The sequence below is a fragment of the Melozone crissalis genome, unplaced genomic scaffold, assembly GCF_028551555.1.
Source record: "Melozone crissalis strain CALT ecotype California unplaced genomic scaffold, PUWL_Pcris_2 ptg000008l_1, whole genome shotgun sequence".
Lineage (NCBI taxonomy): Eukaryota > Metazoa > Chordata > Aves > Passeriformes > Passerellidae > Melozone > Melozone crissalis.
In genome coordinates, this window is record NW_026535786.1 from 9,957,480 (window position 1) to 9,975,797 (window position 18,318).

The 18,318-nt window shown below is 44.5% G+C and overlaps 2 protein-coding genes across 2 annotated transcripts; both read left to right on the forward strand.

Moving 5' to 3' along the window:
- Positions 1-990: 990 nt before the first annotated feature.
- ALG8 (ALG8 alpha-1,3-glucosyltransferase) lies at positions 991-11,889 on the forward strand. The gene is made up of 13 exons (XM_054269866.1): positions 991-1,071; positions 1,950-2,028; positions 3,301-3,494; positions 4,923-5,032; positions 6,434-6,501; positions 7,019-7,145; positions 7,740-7,843; positions 7,957-8,077; positions 8,361-8,500; positions 8,931-9,070; positions 9,754-9,851; positions 10,302-10,374; positions 11,621-11,889. Exons 1-13 carry the CDS (start codon positions 992-994, stop codon positions 11,850-11,852), a joined length of 1,566 nt encoding a protein of 521 aa, XP_054125841.1. The 5' UTR covers position 991; the 3' UTR covers positions 11,853-11,889.
- Positions 11,890-14,485: 2,596 nt separating this feature from the next.
- Positions 14,486-16,964, forward strand: NDUFC2 (NADH:ubiquinone oxidoreductase subunit C2). Its single transcript, XM_054269932.1, has 3 exons — positions 14,486-14,699; positions 15,494-15,640; positions 16,468-16,964. The coding sequence occupies exons 1-3, from the start codon at positions 14,561-14,563 to the stop codon at positions 16,515-16,517; spliced, it is 336 nt and encodes a 111-aa protein (XP_054125907.1). The 5' UTR covers positions 14,486-14,560; the 3' UTR covers positions 16,518-16,964.
- Positions 16,965-18,318: the final 1,354 nt, after the last annotated feature.

An 18,318-nucleotide genomic window follows, 5' to 3' on the forward strand; every position in this document is an offset into this window, starting at 1 on the left:
TGTAAATAATCAAAACCATTTAAAATGCATTAACTCATTTACGTTTCAAACATTTAAAAACAGAGGATTTGTTAGTGAGGAACCCCCTTCTTAAACCCTGATGCATTACTGCTGTTAGACTTGTCTCTAGTTCCTGAGCTCGAGCAAATAATACATTGCTACTCTACAGGAAAATAAAAATTGACCATATTAACTGTGTGATTCCATGCAGTTCCTACAAGATACTATTCTTAGATAGATGGAGATTTGCTGTAAAGAAGCTAAAAAGGCATCAGCCTTGTATGCATCCACCCTCCAGGCTGGCAGGAATGTATTTTAAAAAATTGAGTCTGTTCCTCTGAAAGAGCATTTTGTACATGGAAGCTGTTGGACACCAGCCACACAGGCTGGAGATGGCACCTCCCTGGAGCAGAGCTAAGCTGGTGTACTTTACTTCAAAGCAGCTTCTGCCCAGGGAGGCTGGGTGGCCTCAGAGCACCAACCAGCTGCTCGCTGACCCCCATTCACACCAGGCATGCTTCCTCCTCCTTCGGGCTCAACCCGACCTTCCCTAGCAGTCTCAGGTGCTGGATTTCTAAAAGTAAATAGTAATAGCCTGGTACAGCAGCAGGTCAGCTCAGGCTGGGCGCCTGCACAGAGGGACGCTCAACAAAGAGGTCCCTGGGCTTTTGTACCCTCAGTCCATGCACTCATTCTTCACGATGCCTCCTGATTTTTGGTCTCAGGGGTTCTCTTGTTGCATTCTTTATCTGTGTTCGTGCAGGCTAATTAACCGTTTCCTGTGCCAGTGCCTCACCACCTTCACAGCAAAGACACCCAACCTAAATTCCCTCCCTTCCCACCCGCGCCCGTTCCGGCGCCTCACGGAGCCCCGCCCTCCCCGCGCACGCGCAGCCGCAGCCCCGCTCCCGACGCCGCGAGCGCGGCGGGCGCGCGCGCTTCAAACCGGCCCGGCGGACGCGGCGCATGCGCGAGACAGGGGGTGCGCGCCATGGCGGCGGGCGGCCGTGGCTGGTTCCGGGTGCTGGCGCTCGGCGTGTCCTTCCTCAAGTGCCTCCTCATCCCCGCCTAGTAAGGAGCTTCCCGACGGGACGGGGCGGGACGGGGGCGGGTGGCTTGGGACTGCCGCGAACCCCCGAGGGCGACCGGCCGCGGGCAGCGTGGTGCCGCGGTCCTGAGGAGGCCCTGAAGGTCCATGTGGCTCCTGGGTTCGTGAGGGAAGCGAGGCGGCGCCGCCTCCGCCGCGTGGCACAGCTTTCCTTTCCTCTTTGGAAGCCCTGCTGGCCCGTTCCGGCTGGCTGCTGCTCGGGAAGGCTGAAAGTGTGCTGAAACATTAATGCTTTGTATTTTCAAGTTTTTATACTGAGAAAAACGCCTAACAAATTGCTGTTAAACTTTTCAGTTGGAGCCTGGAATTTCGCATTAGTTGCCCTAAAAAGCCAAGCTCTAAGTAGTTCTTGCCCTGTAAGCACCTGTATTAGTGACTTTTTACATGGCCAGTCATAGGACAACGAGGAATGGTTTTAAACGAAATAAAATGGAAGCTTTAGATCAGACGTCAGGAGAAAAATCTTTACTGTGAGGTTGGTGAGACACTGGCAGAGGCTGCCCAGGGAATCCGTGCATACCCTGTCCCTGGAAGTGTTCTAGGCCAGTCTGGGTGGGGCTTTGAGAAACCTGGTCTAGTGGAAGGTGCTCCTGCCCATGGCAGGGTGGTTGGAGCAAGATGGTCTTTAGGGTCTCTTCCAACCCAAACCATTCTATGATACGTCTTTGGCACAGAGTCACAGAGTTCTTAAGCAGCATCGTTGTTACTTGATCACAGTAGCGCCCTAGAGCTGATAAATAGAGTGGTGGCTTCCTTCTTGTCTGCATGTGGTGATGTGCTCTGAAATTTTTCCCTTCTTAGTGCATGCACGTATGTGACTCTTAACATGGACCTTCTGTAGTTACTCCACAGATTTCGAAGTCCATAGGAACTGGCTTGCCATCACCCACAACTTGCCCCTCTCTCAGTGGTACTATGAGGTAAGGACATGTTTGGGGTGTGTTTTAGCTGTGTGTGAATTACAAGCACATTGGGTATGACAGACCTTGTGAATGCTGGAAGGGATGGTTGGTGATTGTCGTATAGTGGGACAAAAAGATGTGAGTCACAATTTGCTGGCCTTGTGTAGCATTTAGCTAAAACATGAAAGTTAGTTGGGGAAGCTGCAAGTACTTATGAAGGCAAAATGGGAAAAGCAATTAAGGCACCTATTGGAAAGGCTGTGTAGCACCAGAGCAAGTTGCATTGTACTCATAAATTGCTGGTGTCTGTGCTTGTCTCATTGGTGATACACAGTTACCAGAATAAAGAGTGAGTCATGCTAATGGGTATATACATCTTTCCATTATGAAATCAATCACTGTATTCAAATTTTGAGCTTTGCTGGTGTGCTAGTAGCATGCATTGATTTTTATCTAGACAAAACACCTTTAGGTTTGTCATAGACTCAGCCTACCTAATTGGGTTTTAATCTGTCCCCTGGTATCTGCTGGAGTACAGAGATAGATAGATGCTGTAGTGTCTAGTACTCCACATAAACATCCAGAAGTAAAGATTTGTGCAGGTTGGAACTTTGTAGGACTGATCCAAGGACTGTTTTACAAACAAATTTTTATAATGCCAGCATTAACCCTGTGCCAGAACATAGGATGCCTTTCAACAATGCAGCATAATCATTTGGGAACATGCTCACTGAAAAAATACCCCATCCCAGCCTGCTCTGTTCATGCCTCTTCCTCTCCTGTTTCCACAGCCAAGGAGTTAATTCTTGGTCAGGGAATGGCAGCTGTCCTTATGGGAAGAGATCACATAATGCCATTTGGTCATGATATGGTTGTGTGAGAGTTAAGGCTTGTTAACTGATGAGTGAAAGTGATTTTGAGACTGGTTGCGTTGGTGATCACTCCAGTATAGACAAATATTGGCTCTGAGCTGTTTTACTGAGATTTTGTAATAATGGCCCTATTACTGTAAACAGATTTAGAGATAACCAACAGTTATATACTGGTTAAGTGCAGGTGCACAAAAGGCTCTTTAATCTTTTCCTGCTGATCAGGAAATGTCACATCTCTACCAGTACTGCAGGAGAACAGCTTACAGCACCACAGAGTGGCTGCTGATTGTGGAGTGTTTGAGTTACAGAGAGGGTACTGAGGGAAAATGCATTGGCTGGTTTGCTGCAGTGAGCTGTACCTGAAGGACTGCACACAGCATGGTTTGTTATCAACTATTTAATCTTATTTTGTCTTTAGGCGACCTCGGAATGGACCCTGGATTATCCACCATTTTTTGCTTGGTTTGAATATGTGCTTTCTCACATTGCCAAGTACTTTGACCCCCAGATGTTGGTTGTTGAAAACTTGAATTACACCAGTCGTGCAACTGTCTTCTTCCAAAGGCTTTCTGTCATCTTTACAGATACCCTCTTCATATATGCAGTTCATGAGTAAGTCTTAATCTTCTGATTTTAGGGACAGTGGATAGGCCTTCATATTGGGCTTGTTCTGTAGCCACAACAAATAACTATTTGTACAAATAAGCTTGTAAAGGAAGGGAAATGCCAGAGTTGCTTGAACCTGTTCAAGGAGAATCTTGGAATACGCTGCTAAACACAAGATAATGTGTTCTTCTTGGAGATACAGTTGCACTGCATGTGATGGGTTTGCAGGCACTTGGACACCAGCTGCTGTTTCATGTGTTGTACTTGGGTTTGCTTCTGTCACTGAGCTCCTTTTGTAGGAGTTGCAGGACAGCTGGTGTGCTCAGAACAAGTTTTTTCCTGTTACTTTTCTGATTACTCTGTTTTTCTAGAAACATAAAGGAAATCTGTCAGAAAATGGCAGTATCATCAAATATGCAAAGTTTCTCTAGTGTTTTGATGATAAACTGATTATTCCAAGTCTGATGGAATTAGGATTGGATGCTTTCAGTGAGGCCTGACTTTATGAAGAATTACTTCCCTTATCCCTAAAGAGTAGAGTGGGAGTGTGTTCTGAGAAATACATCGCCTACCTTAATGATTTGGCTGTAAGAGTCTCCCATCATTTTATTCTTTCTGCTCAAAACCTGGGTAGGAAATTCTCTGATTAGAGCCTTGCCTAAACTCCTGTATTTACTTTCTTTATGCAACTAGCTTTGCATTATGATTTCTTTTCCTTTTATTGTTTGACTCACAGACATATGAATGTAAGGCTGAAGGCTCAGGGCTGGTGTCTGCACATGGTCATTTTGCCAAGAGAGGTGGTGTATGCCCTCTGCCTGGAAAATTTCAAGGCCAGGTGGGATGGGGGTTTGAGCAACCCAGTCTAGTGGAAGGTGTTCTGCTCATGGCAGGGAGGTGCATTTCAACACAGCATTTCAACACAAATGATCTATAACATTTTTATGTGATTTAAGACTGCTTTCAGAAGTCAGATGAACCATATTGCTTCACACTGAGAAGTAATAAGTTGTTTTTAACCAACAGAAATAACTCATAATATAGCAGGGGGCAGCAGTAGCCAGGGAGAGGTTATGTCCAGCTGAGGACCTTAACTACAGCTCCCTCTGTTGTTTCCAGAAGTAGCAATCCACTGCTCATGATGGCAAGCAGGCTGTGACAGCTTTACACTTTCTGAGTGGGAGACTTGATCCTGAGGCAGTTATGTAATAGAAGCTTTAGCATGTGGAACACACCACAGCTATTGAAATTGAAAATCCTTTTTGTACTAAACTTTGTTCATTACACTGTCTGCCTTTGATGAATTTAGCAAGACTTTTATTGTTGCCTTGCATCTTGATAAAATGGCAAACTTCAGCTCTTAACTCTTATAACCAACAATGTTTTTGCTTGTATGCTTGAATTAAAGCTTCTGTTTCTTCTGCTCTTGTTTAGGTGCTGCAGATGTATAAATGGAAAACGAGCTGCAAAGGATATCCTGGAAAAACCAACATTTATTCTTGCTGTTCTGCTCTTGTGGAATTTTGGGTTGTTAATTGTGGATCGTATCCTTTCCAACCGTTGTGGGTTGTTTGTGGTTTGTTTGGTTTTTTAACAACCTCTTACAGTGTGTGGCACAATCCTATATTATTATTGCTGTCATAGCAAGTTACACAGCTGGGTTTGTTTCTGGGATTAGTTAAATAACTTTGTTTTCATTAGAATTACTGTTTGGCAAAATAGAAGTTAGTCTGTCCTTGGTCTGATTTGCCAGAAGTGGAGGAGGACCAACCAGTCTGGCAGCAGTGTGCCTGTTCTGCTGGCTGTTCCTCCTCTGCACACCTACAGGAGTATTAGCAGAGTGGTTCTGTGTCCTGGGTGTGGTTCCAAGTTTGTCCTGTGGCAAGGAAAATCTTCAAAGTGTTTTAAGATTCAGAATGTATTCAATTTGTTTAACTTTATTTGGGAATTAGGAAGTCTTTCTAAAGAACAGTCATGGAATTGTAGAGTGGTTTGGTTTGGACAGGACCTTAAACATCATTTAGTTCCAACCCCTTGCCTTAGCAGGAACACCTTCCATTAGACCAGGTTGCTCAAAGCCTCATTCAACCTGACCTGACCTTCCAGGAATGGGGCATCCACAACTTCTCTGGGCAACCTGTGCCAGTCCCTCATCACTCTCACAATAAAGAATTTCTTCCTAATATCCACTCTAAATCTCTCTTTTTTTAGTTTCAAACCATCCCGCTTGCCCTGTCATTCCATGCCCTTGTCAAAAGTCCCTGTCCAGCTCTCTTAGAGCACCTTCCAAAGCAGCTGCATGTTCTCCCCAGTGTCTTCTCTTTTCCAGGCTGAAATAACCCCAACTATCTCAGCCTGTCTCCATAGCAGAGGTGCTCCAGTCCTCTGAGGATCTTCCTGGCTTTCTCTGAATGCCTTCCAATAGGTCCATATCGTGTGTAAAAATAACTCTGGAAATTGCAGTTCCTGCAAGTCAGTCTTGGCACAGTGTGCATTTAAAGGAGGACTTCATTTTCTCTGTCATAGTTCTTGTGTACGTTGCATATACATGTATATTTTTTGTGTATATTACATACACTTAGAAGTGGTAGAAAAATGAGGGCTGTTGTCACTATGCATTAACCAATGTGTGGCAGAAACTAATAACTTTAAAATTAAAGTGGAGATTTAGCCTTTTTTACTTTATATTACAAAATTTGCACAATATATGTGTTGATTGTTTTGTTTCATTTCATCAAGGTGGTATGCCAGCATTAGTGTAATTTGTGTCTGACACTACTTACAGGTAAGGTTAAATAATGACTTGTGTCTATGTGCTGTGAGTTTAAGGTTGCTTTCTTGATTTAAATTCTATTTTAATTTTAATTTATTCCTCAAAACTTTGAGTCTTCTCCAGAACACATAGTAGTAAAGAAAGCTTGCTTTATTCCTTGACTCAAGTCCAGATATTCACTTCCAGTACAATGGCTTCCTCTTTGGGCTGATGCTTCTTTCTGTTGCTCGGCTGTGTCAGGTAAACCCAAGTGACTCTTGTTGATTTCTTGCCATGTGTATTTTGGGTGCATTAATTCAGTTCATGGGGCTGCTCATGTTGTGGGCAATGGTAGTGGCTTCATGTTGAGCTGTGTGAAGCTGGATGTCTGATTTTTTATTGAGTTTGTGGCAGAGAGAAAGACTTGAAACTCACCATAATTGCTTGCTGATGCTGCAATAAGAAAGCTATATTTCCCCATAAGAAAGCTATATTCAGTGTTACCTCTGAGCAATGTGGCATAATTTCTTGGCATTTTATCTTCTTCCAAATCACCAGTCCTTAGAAAACATACTTCTGAAGCTGTGAAGAGGTGATTGTGTGACGGGATAGTTCCTTGTCCATACCTCTTATGCATAACACTACTGAATTTGTAATTTGAAGTAAATACCCTTTTTAATACTGAGAATAAATGTCTCATCACCTTAGGACTACAACAGAGGATCATTAAATGTGACTACAAAGAGAAAAGCTTAGGTTTTGTTTTGTTTTCTTTCAGAAAAGGTATTTGGAGGGTGCTCTTCTTTTTGCTGTTCTTCTGCATTTCAAGCACATCTACGTGTATGTGGCCCCAGCATATGGCATTTATTTGTTACGATCCTACTGCTTTACTGCAAATAATGCAGGTAAGGTGGGGCTTTCCTCACTGGCTTTTGGGGGGAGTTGTGTTAATCACTGGAACTAGGGGAGCACTCAAGACTTGGCAGATAGAATTGGAACAAAATGGCTCAAACAAAAATTCTGCGTGAGAGCAGAATTGTTAGGATCTTGAAGAATCTTTGAAATAGATTTGGTTTGTAAAATTCCTGTTCCTTTAAGAGTTCTTTGTTAAGAAAAATCAACACGAACAAGTTGCAGGTGGCACTTGGAAGCCATAAGAATTATTCTGGCTATGGAAGAATTCGACAGTATTAGAAACTATTAGAAACTATTTCAAAGACCTTTGAGTTTCTCCCCACTTTTTAGCACTGAAACATGCCTGATACTCCTCATATGAACAGGGAAGGTAAACTCGAAAAATACTGAAAGCTTGTATAATACAGGAGCTGCAATGTGAGCAAAAGAAATACCTGCTGTTAAAGGAAGAAGCTGAATATATTGACATAAAAGGCTGTGTGCCCCTTTTAGATAGATGCTAGGAACTCCTTGTTAGTGAAGAATGCTTGGTTTGCCTTTCCAGTTCCCACAGCAGCTGTTTCTTGAATCTTTTTTTCTTGTAGATGGATCCCTGAAATGGAGAAGTTTCAGCTTTCTTCATGTAACTCTTCTGGCACTGATTGTCTGTCTTGTTTCTGCTCTTTCACTGGGACCCTTCCTAGTATTGGTAATAACCCCTTTTTCATATGTTATTCCCCTGAACAGTTAGAAAATTTTGTTGTAAAAATATAAACCATGTCTCATCTAAAGTGGCCATTTCTTTGGTCTTGTTTTCTGTAGGGTCAGCTGCCTCAAGTCATTTCACGGCTCTTCCCTTTCAAGCGAGGTCTCTGCCATGCCTATTGGGCCCCCAACTTCTGGGCTTTGTATAATGCCATGGACAAAGCACTGACAATTCTTGGTCAGTATGTTAATCTTGCTTTTTGATGCCTGTTTGCAGATAGAGCTTGCTTTATTTTAGTGCTCCCATTTGTGATGTAGGCAGTAAATTGTGTTTTCAGATTGCCATACATAGTATGGTCCATATAATCTGGTGCATGTTACCAGCAGTAGTTCAGAGATCAATTGCTTCCCTCTGCCATCCTTTGCAAAAAGAAAAAACTTGGCCATGTACTTAGTTCAGCTACTTCATTTTCTTTATTAGCATTTATCAGTTTGTGCTTTTTTTTATATTTTATTTTTAGGGTTAAAGTGCAATTTTCTTGATGGTACAAAAATCCCTAAAGCCTCCATGACAGGAGGGCTGGTTCAAGAGTTTCAGCACACTGTCCTCCCTTCAGTGACTCCACTGGCAACATTAATCTGTACTTTCATAGCTATATTGGTAAGAACACTGCTATTTTTTGAAATTTTTTCTATTTTGTCCCTAGTAGGTTTTAATTGATAGTATGCACTTCATATGAATTTTAACTCTAGGGCAACAGGTACATCGTTACTAGTATGTAGTGACTGATAAAATGTGTTTAGTGGCTTAGATTGGCAGACAATTTTTGCATGCAATACAAATAGTGGGGAGTTGGCTGTGGTCTTTCAGTCTGCTTTTCCCTCCTGATATTTCAACAAAAATCCTTCAGTCTCTTCTCATACATCCAAATGGATTGATTTTTCTCCCGTGCAATATAACGTTTGTGCCACACAAGCACAACCTGGGTGCACTGGTGTTTAGTAACATTGACAAATCTCTTTGGACAATGGCTTGTCTTCGGGATTGCCAGACTTTTCACTGAAGTCCTGTTTTTGCCTGTTGTTTCTAGCCCTCTGTTTTCTGTCTTTGGTTTAAACCTCAAGGGCCCCGAGGCTTTCTACAGTGCCTTGTTCTTTGTGCATTGAGCTCCTTCATGTTTGGCTGGCACGTGCATGAGAAAGCAATACTCCTTGCTATTCTGCCTTTAAGGTAAGCAAATGTGGTGCAAAGTACTTGGCCAAACTGAACCTGCAGCCACTTGTTGAGGAATCCTCAAAGGGAATCACTTTGTTGTCAGTATATTTCAGAAGAGGAACTCTTTCATAGAATGTCTTAAGCTGTAACAGTGTAGTGCACTTAAAATAAATTAATTTCGGGCGCAGTTCAAACCTTGATGGGTGCTATGGTTTATATTGTAAAAATGCTTGATAGATTGCTCAGGAGCCAGCTGAGGAAAGGGATCTTCTGTACTGTGCTCGACCAGAACAATAAACAGTTTCTACCAAAAGGGCTTCATGCCTGCCTAGGGTAGAACTGAAGCTGTAGTTCATAAACTGCCTGACCAGTATTGCTACAAACTGTATTTTCCTTCCTCAGAGATTTGGTGATGTTTGAGCTCTTGTTTTGTGCTGGGCCTTGCTGATAGTTTTGTTCAGTGGGTGTGTGGTTTTCTGAGGGAGGGTTTCCTGGCTGATTTTCCTCCTGTGTTTTTATCTCTGAGGCCACATGGTTTGGAAGCAGGAGACTTCATCACAGGTGCAGTGTTAGCAGGGATGGGGGTACTGTGAAACTGTTTGACTTGTTTCTGAGCCTTCAGTCAATTGTATAGTGTTCTGCTGAAATTAGGTTTCTTTGCTAAAAGACAAAAGCATAACAAATTATTGCCTTTTTAGCTTATTGTCTATTCAGAGAGCCAAGGATGCTGGCATCTACTTGATTCTGGCAACAACAGGGCATTTCTCACTTTTTCCATTGTTGTTCACAACACCAGGTAAAATGCTCTTCTATTAGTTAATTTTTGTACAATTTGCAACATAGAGCTCAATAGTCTTGATTTGGTTGTCATTTTTGCTTTAGTCACTTGCCAGTTGTTTGTGTTTTCTTTAGAAAAGGAAAATCTTATTTGTAGTGCTATCTCAGATAGTAATTATAATGTGATTATAATAATAGTAATTAATTAGATAAATTATAATAGTAATTATAACGTGTTCAGTATGTTTCTAGATAATTGAAGTACGTGTATTGCAAATGTTTGGCATTTGCTTTAGTAAATGTTTATGCTTATTTTTAGGCATGCTAAGCAGTAAAACATGTAGATCTCCAGAAAATAAAACCAGATAATGCAAGTGTGACTAGTAAGATTTAAAGATACTACAATATATATATGGCAAAAGTTTTTTATATTTAATTTTAAAAGTACATCATGTTCTTTGTTTTTCAGAACTTCCAATTAAAATACTGCTTATGCTGTTGTTTACTGTTTATAGCTTCTCTTCATTGAAATCTCTGTTCAGGTAATTAAAGAAATTTGATCTCAGTGCTAGGAACAACAACATTTCTGGTGTTGGGAACAGCCATTGTCATAAGGGACAAGCAGCACAGAAAACTGATGCTGAGGAGTCAAATTAAGGTGTTACTAGTCAAAAGATGCTGCTGCCTCTGTTCTCAGGAGGCAATGCTTAAATTAGGATTAATTCAGCACGTGCTGGTTATTGTGACAGCTGCCCAGTTAGTCCCGGGAGGCTGTAGATCCCCACCTGCCTCATGCTCTGTCAAAGCCTGGAGTTGTGGTGCTGTAACCTCTGAGGGTTTAATGTAGTATTCTAGCATTTCCTACTAGTGATTTGTCTGCAGATTGTTTATCCTATTGTACTGTGGATTTTTGCAGTATTGGTTAGTATTTTAATGTGTGGAAAGGACAGGTTGTAAATAACATTCATTTGCAAGCTGTAATTTGTCAACAAAGCTGCAAGTATTTGGTTGGCAGAACATGGAATTGCCGAAGTCACCCTGTGTAGTTCACAGCCTATGGAGCTCTTACCACTTGGCCAAAGATTAGTGCTTATCCTTGTAATCCCTGCAGTCCCCACTTCCCTCTTTCCCAAACTTTTCAGGGCAAACCCAAGCTGTAATGAAGTACTGTAAACATGTATTCAGTACCTCAGGCACCTGCTTTTGTAGGTGATTTTCTTTATTTAAGAATTCAGTCATTCTGTCTCAGGAGCTCTAGCTAAAAAACTCCATAGGAGCATAGTTTTTGTTAAGAGAGGGAGCTTTTGCAAGTTTCTTGCTTTTAACTTGCTGAAACATGAAATTCCCTTCAAACTACCTGCAGTAAACTCCTGCCAGCAATGTCCTTTGCAAGGGAGATAGCTCACAGAAAAGTCCATCCTACAGAAAGCTTGGGGGAAGAGGTTAAAAAAACCTGACATTTCCAGTCTTCTGTTGTAGAACAACTTTGGTGAAACAAGTCTTTGTATGAAGGGCTGTTCAGTTGTTTACTGAAACAGTGAGGTGAAAAGAGCAATTGATGAGTTTCTACTTAGGCTTCCAAGGCATCCTGGAACTTGATAACGATATTGAGCTGTACTCTTGGTTATCACACTGGTTTTTTCCTACTGAAACTCTTTAACTTGTTATTGAAACCATTATTGCAATCTAATGGGAGATTCTCTTTGCACTGGGATAGCTGAAAAACATAATAGTTATTTTTAGTTAACATATATTTTAACACTACCTCATTTTTAATTTCTCTGACAGGAGAGAGAAACCTCTACTTAACTGGCTTGAAACAATCTACCTCATCCAACTCGTGCCCTTGGAAATCTTCTGTGAAATCATATTTCCCCTGACCCCCTGGAAGCAGCACTTCCCTTTTGTCCCCCTGTTGCTGACCTCTGTGTACTGTGCTCTGGGAATCACATACGCTTGGCTGAAACTCTACATCTCTGTCTTGACTGAGAGAACTCCTGTCAGACAAAAGGCTGAGTAAAGCCACAGTGCTGGGACCAGTCCCAGGATACCCCTTGGAGGGGTTGTCACAGGGCCATCCAAGATGAGACACAGTGTACGTGTGCCATCACCACGTGGGAGCTCTTCTTCCAACGCTCCTGTACTGCCCAACGAGGATACCTCTGATCAGAAGCACTGTCACAGTGACAGGCAGGGCTGCTGGTAAACTGTGGAGCTTAACAAGGCCCAGACTTCTGTCCTGAGGAAAACCTGCCTCATTTTCCCATTGTGGTTTGTATTTGAATAGAAGTTGCTGTGGCAAATTACAAGGGATGATTGTTGTGTGGGAGAGCATTGTAACTGTGTTCTATGGAATATGTAAATTAAAAACTTGGTATTTTTTGTTTGAGCATTTCTTGCATTATTTTTGCTCCTGTCTAAACCCTGCTTTTGAGGGACACCCACACAACCAAGGATGTAGCGTGTAGCTGGAAACTTGTCCTGAGGTGCTTTGCACACTCAAATATCAAATTTTATAATATGTCCATGTCCTGTTCATCTCCTTGTTTCATAGATACTTTACAAATAGGTTTTCATATTCTTCTAGTAGCTGTTTTCTGTAGACCAGATGACCAAATTGAGGCATGCTACTCAAATGAAGTATTTTAACACTATTAAATGTACCAGGTAATGTGGCTGTATTAGCTGTATTTGTAGTTAAATTAAATTCTACAACTCTAACAAAAGATCAAATGTCCACAGTTCCCGTAATGACTTAAGGAAAAGGTAGGTTGTTTTTTGCCTCTGTGGAATCATGTTCCCCAAAGGATAGCATTTATTTCTGCAGTAAATAATTATACCTTTTAAGCCCTACATAACCATCCCTAAAAGATGTTGCTCTGATGTTGGGAACTGCTTTGGACTCCAGTGCTGACATAAAAGAGGGAGGAGAGAGGGGTGGATTTTTATTACTACTATGACTATTTTTGACAGTAGTTTTCGAACTTTCTTCTATGTTAGCTGAAGTACGGGAGCCCTTCATCAAGGATAGCCAAGGGGATAGTTATGCTTTTTGAGTATTTAGGGTATTTAAAATAGAGTGGCTTTTGTTAGGGCAACAGGTACATTAATCACAGTGGTTGTTTCTGTAACCAAATACTTTGTACATTTAAAGTGTTCACTGCCAGTGAGTTCATATTCAAGACATTCTCGCTCCGGTTTAAATATTTTCTCACAGTTTCTGCTTTTTTACACTATCATTGGCTTTGCCATGTTGCTGTGGCTGCCAGTGGTGCCACAATGCTTCTTGTACTTGCATTTTATCTCGGCTTCAAGCCTCAAAGCTCTGCTCAGGGTAAGGCATCCACAATGCTTGTGTTTATCTGTCTGCTGTGCTGTCCTGCGTAGGGAAATGTTAATATGCAAAAAAAACCCTACAAACACCCCTCTTGGCTCTTCCCCAGCCATGCCTTTGCATATCCTGAAATCCTCCAAAAAGAAGCCACAAGGCAAAGCTGTGGGTGTGCCATCCCTTAAAGTGTTCAAAGCTGGGTTGGATGGAGCAACCTGGTCCAGTGGAAGTTCTCCCTGCCTGTGGCAGAGTGCTGGGAGTAGATGACCATTTAGGGTCCCTTCCAACCCAAACCATTCCGTGATTCTGTGAAGTTAAGCCTGTGACTGTGGAAGTGGCTGTGCATCACCATTGTACAATCCCAGTGATCCCAGGTTCAACTGAAGCATCTCCCACTGCAGAGCAGCAATGCCCAACCTCCTCCTGTGCAGATGTCAGGAAAATCCACTAACACCAGAGGTTTATGCCCAACAAGGAGACAGAGGAGTCCTTCAGCTTTGTTTGAATTAAGGGGGGAGTCTGCTGGGGCGCACACCCGCAGGGTTTTCTCTCTCAGGGTTTTGGAGGGCGCAGCCTCCCTTGATCCTAAACTCCAAGCCTCACCTTTCCCTCTTCCTTTCCCCATTGCTGAGGCATTGGGAAGGTGCAGCCTTCCCGAACCGCCTACCTCACATTGCCCCCTTGAACCTGCTGTGCTACCCCAAAGCTCAGGAGTTCAGGCTTGTGCAGCCCTTGTCTGCTTCAGGGGCCAAGGTGCCAGAGCTCTGCAACAAACCTGCGGCCTAAGTCAGTAGAGACATTAACACCCATTGCAAAGATGTTAACACCCACACTTCACCCATCAAACTCTTTGTAAAGACATGAGCTTTCCTCTCATGGACAAAGGCTAAATTATACATTTTTAGGAAAGAGTTTGAGGAGCCTTTGGGACCTGTGATGTTTTGTTAATGCAGGTTACTTTAACGGGTCTGTCAATCTTGCTACAGTGGCAAATGATTTAATGTGATTTCATATTAATTAAAAACGAAAAAACTAACACTATGGGTTAGGTATCAGACTTTAATCTGAGCTCTGAAAATTAATTGCGTTCGATTTTAGTGCTTAATTAATCCCCTAATTTACTTCCCGGCCGGCCTCGCTGGCCCTGCAGCGGGGCCGGCTCACCCAGTGGGGTTCGGGCTCCAGGAACCCCCTCCCCGAACCGGCTAAGGCCGCTCAGCCTCGGGGTTTGGGGTGGGGATGGCTTTGTGGGGTGGGGAGTTGGATTTGGGGGTGGGTTTTTGGGAAAATAGCCGTAAGCGGGGAAGGCAGCGGAACCCCGGAGCACGGCGCAGGCCGGCGGGGGAAGGCGCTGCCGCCGCACCGCTCCCCCCGGTCACCTTCGGCGGGCGGCAGCCATGGTGTTCCTGCCCGACGAGTCGCGGTCGCTGCCGCCGCCGCCGCTGCTCAACAAGGGCTCGGTGTGGCTCGGCTTCGCGGGGTGGATGTCGGCGCTGTTGGACAACGCCTTCAACCATCGCCCCGTCTTCGGAGCCGGTGCGGGGGGACGGGGGAACCTGAGGGGAGGGGGAACGGAGCGGGGTGCGAGGGAAGGGAGGAGGTGAGGAGCTGGGGAAAGGGCTATGTGGGGTTTGGGGTCTCTGAGGGATAAATGAAGGGAAAAAGGGGAAGCAGCTAAGGAATGAGAAACTGCAGAGGAAATGGGGGCGGGCGGGCGGATTTGGGGTGACCTTGAGGGTCACAGGGGCTGGGGCTGGGGAGGAAGCCCCGAGATCCAAGGCTAGGGGGGGGTAAAGGGAATATGTGGGCCTGGGAAAGGGGGGTGTGGGATTTGGGGTGACCGAGGGGGATGTAGGGGCTGGGGAAGGGGAGGGAGCGCTGAGGTAAGGGAATGGGGAGATAGAGGGAGTATGTGGGCCTGGGGAAGGGTGTGGGGGGCTTGGGGTCACTGAGGGATAAATGAAGCGGGGAAGGCAAAAGAGGGAGCCCTGAGTTCGGGGGGCTGTTGGAGGGGAAGGGAGTTCTCCGTGTGATTGTGGGGATGGGAGTCAAGGGCTGGGAGCCCTGAGGTGAGGGATTTGGGGAACTGGAAGGGGCTGGGAAAGGGACATCCCTTGGAGGTGGAGGGGATCTGAGGTGACTCCCTGAGGGTGGTGGGAAGGGGAGGGAGCCCTGAGGAAAGAGGGGCCTGGCAGGGGCCATGGGAGCTGTGGGTACTGCAGGGACCTTGGCAGGGGCAAAGCAGGGAGAGAGGAATGAGTGCCTGGGGGCCTGGGGAAAGGCGGAGAGCTGGGAGAGCTGGGGACAGTTCCTCTCTCCTCCTGCTGCAGGCATCCACCGGCAGGTCCTGTTGGCTACCCTGGGCTGCGTTGTGGGCTACCACCTGGTGAAACGCGCCGAGTACGTGCATGCCAAGGTGGATAGGGAGCTGTGCGAGTACATCAGGCACCATCCAGAGGACTTCCGGCGATCAACAGGTACCCTCAGCTGGCATTTTAGGAGAGACCTCAGCCTGCCATAACCTATGTGCAAAGATTTTGCTGGTCTAAGGCCTCCCTGCTCCTTCACAATCTAAATTGCAGCAGGCTAAAGGATTTTCTAATGTGAAAATAGATATTGTTATTGAGCTGTTAATAACGCATCAATGACCGCCTCTTGCTCCTAAAAGCTCGTTTTAGTATAAAAGTAGCAGAGCCAAAAAAAAAAAAAAAAAAAAAGGATAGACCAAACTTATACCACTGAAGAAGAAATAATGGAAATTAGAAATCACAGGTTTTATTCTTGTAACTTCACAATTGTACTGCCTGTTCCTGTAAAATGCCTGTTGCATGTAGATTCAGAAATCTCATTATTCAGAAAAAAAGCAGAACAAGTGAAAAAAGAATAAATAAGGATGGCAGGAAACCTGAATTGGTGTTGGCTTAGAGCAATGGTGAAGAACAGGGTTTTTTTTACTAAACATAGTCACTGAGCCCAATGATGCAATGGCAAATTTGGGTGAAAATTGTCCATTTTCTAGTACAGTAGAGTTGGGTGACTCTGGCAGTTGGATTGTGGTCTGCATCATGCCATGTTGGAAGAAGTATGTAGAAATAAAAAGCTGTAACTACTGAGATTCCTCCACAGCAACCTGTAGAGCAGTATGGGGCAAAAAAAAAAATTGTGCATTTAGTTACAAGAGTAGCTAATAGTTTGCTGTGGGTAGCAAAAATCAGACTTTCGGTGGCTCTGTTAACATCAAAGATTTAATATGAAACATCTGGATCGACCTCAAATGCTGATTAGGTTTTCCCACCTCTTGCAGGAAAGAAAAGAATAGGGCAGCTCTTGGAGGATTTCCAGCCAGTTCGCTGAGTGGTGACACATCACAGAATGAATTCCTGCCATCCTGAGAAATTCAGCAAGGTGGCTGCAACTCTTGAACCGTCCATGGCTTAAAAGATGAAACTTTACTCACTTTCATTTAATAAAAGCTTGACTAAATAGTTATTGTTTAATTATTTGCTCTTCTGTTCCTTTATGGTTTGTCAGTACATGGATGACTGATACTTGTAACTGAATAATAATTTTGATTGATGTTTTTTTCAGTTGTTTTAATTGCAGGAATAGAAAGTTGTTCACACAACATATATTGTATAAATCCCAGAGAGCAGTTCTGTAAGTTCATATGTTTTATTTCTCAGTGGCATTTCTCCTGACCCTTGAACATGTTCTTGGCCAGCCCCTGTAGATGCTGTAGCCAGAGTCTCGCTGTGAAATTCTTTCTGTACAGCTAAAAAAATACATGGTCTCCTTAATTAATTCTATCTCTATGGTTTTTATTATTATGTTGCTTTTTCTTTCTTGATAATAAGGATCCAACCTTTCTGTTGTCCTGCTTGGTTGCTGGCTCCTGAATCCAAACACTGACAATTTCTGGGGGGGTGAGGAGGTGGTGTTCATTTGGGTTTGGGGGATTCTTACTCATTTAGCATTTTGGTTCAAAACTAGGCTTTATTAGTTTTCTTCCTCACATTGAGCTTAATGCCAGGACACTGCTCTTTGCTGGATATGATGTCCCTAAACAGATTTAAAAGAAGTGCTGCCACTCTGATTCTGTTCAACAATCTGGAGGAAGAAGATCTTTCCCCGCGCTGGCCAGCAACAGTGTGGGTACAGAGCCAGCACCCCCTGCCACGCCAGGATGCCTGATCTGCCCTGTCTGCCCACACCCCCCTGGGACCAGGGCAGAAACCTCTCACCAGCTGTGGCCAGCAGCAGTGGCCAGCAGCAGGGCCCCGTCAGGCCTTGGCACATCCCTGGGGCAGCGTGGTGCAATGCCCTGCAATCAGAGCAGGCACAAGGTTCCTGTGGCACACCGGGCTCGGAGCCAGCTGCAGGGACAGCGGCTCCCAGAGAGAGGCCCACAGCTCCTGGGGGATGCAAGCGGCCCACAAGACGTCAGCAAGCCCTTCCAGCTGCCCCAGGTCACCGGCCTTCGGGGACATCCTGCGTCACCCACTGGTCATGTTCAACAGCCCTGGTTGGACCTTCACCCCATGTCCTGCTCTGACACTGCCCTGGGGCACCAGAGCCTCTCTGGCTGCTGAGCGCTGCCCAAGCCCAAAGCCATGGCTGCAGAGGACTGCAAGTGTCCCTCGCTGTGACACCAGCGGGCTTTGACCCCAGCCACCCACCAAGGCACACAGCCACTCACTCACTGCCCCACCAGCAGGATCAGAGAGACAATCAAGGGCAAGAACGAGAAAAGATGTGGGCTGAAATACAACCAATGTCACAGGGAAAGCAAAAGCCATGCATGCAAACAGAGCAAAGCAAGGAATTCATTCATCACTTCCCATGGGTAGGTGGGTGTTCAGCAATCCCCAGGACTGCAGGGTCCATCACAGGTAATGCTGACCTCAGAAGACAAAGGCCATCATTCCAAATGTGGCTAACTTCTTCCCCACACTTTATATATTGATGTCATATAGTCTGAAATGTCCCTTGGGTTGGTTGAGATCCGTTATCCCAACAGTGTCTCCTCCCACGTTTCCATGTGCTGCAGTCCCTACACAAGAGTGGCAGTACAGAACTGAGAGAAGACAATTAACTCCACAGCTGCCTAAACCAGCACAGCCAGCAGTGTTCTCCAGGGAACACAGATCCCACCCTT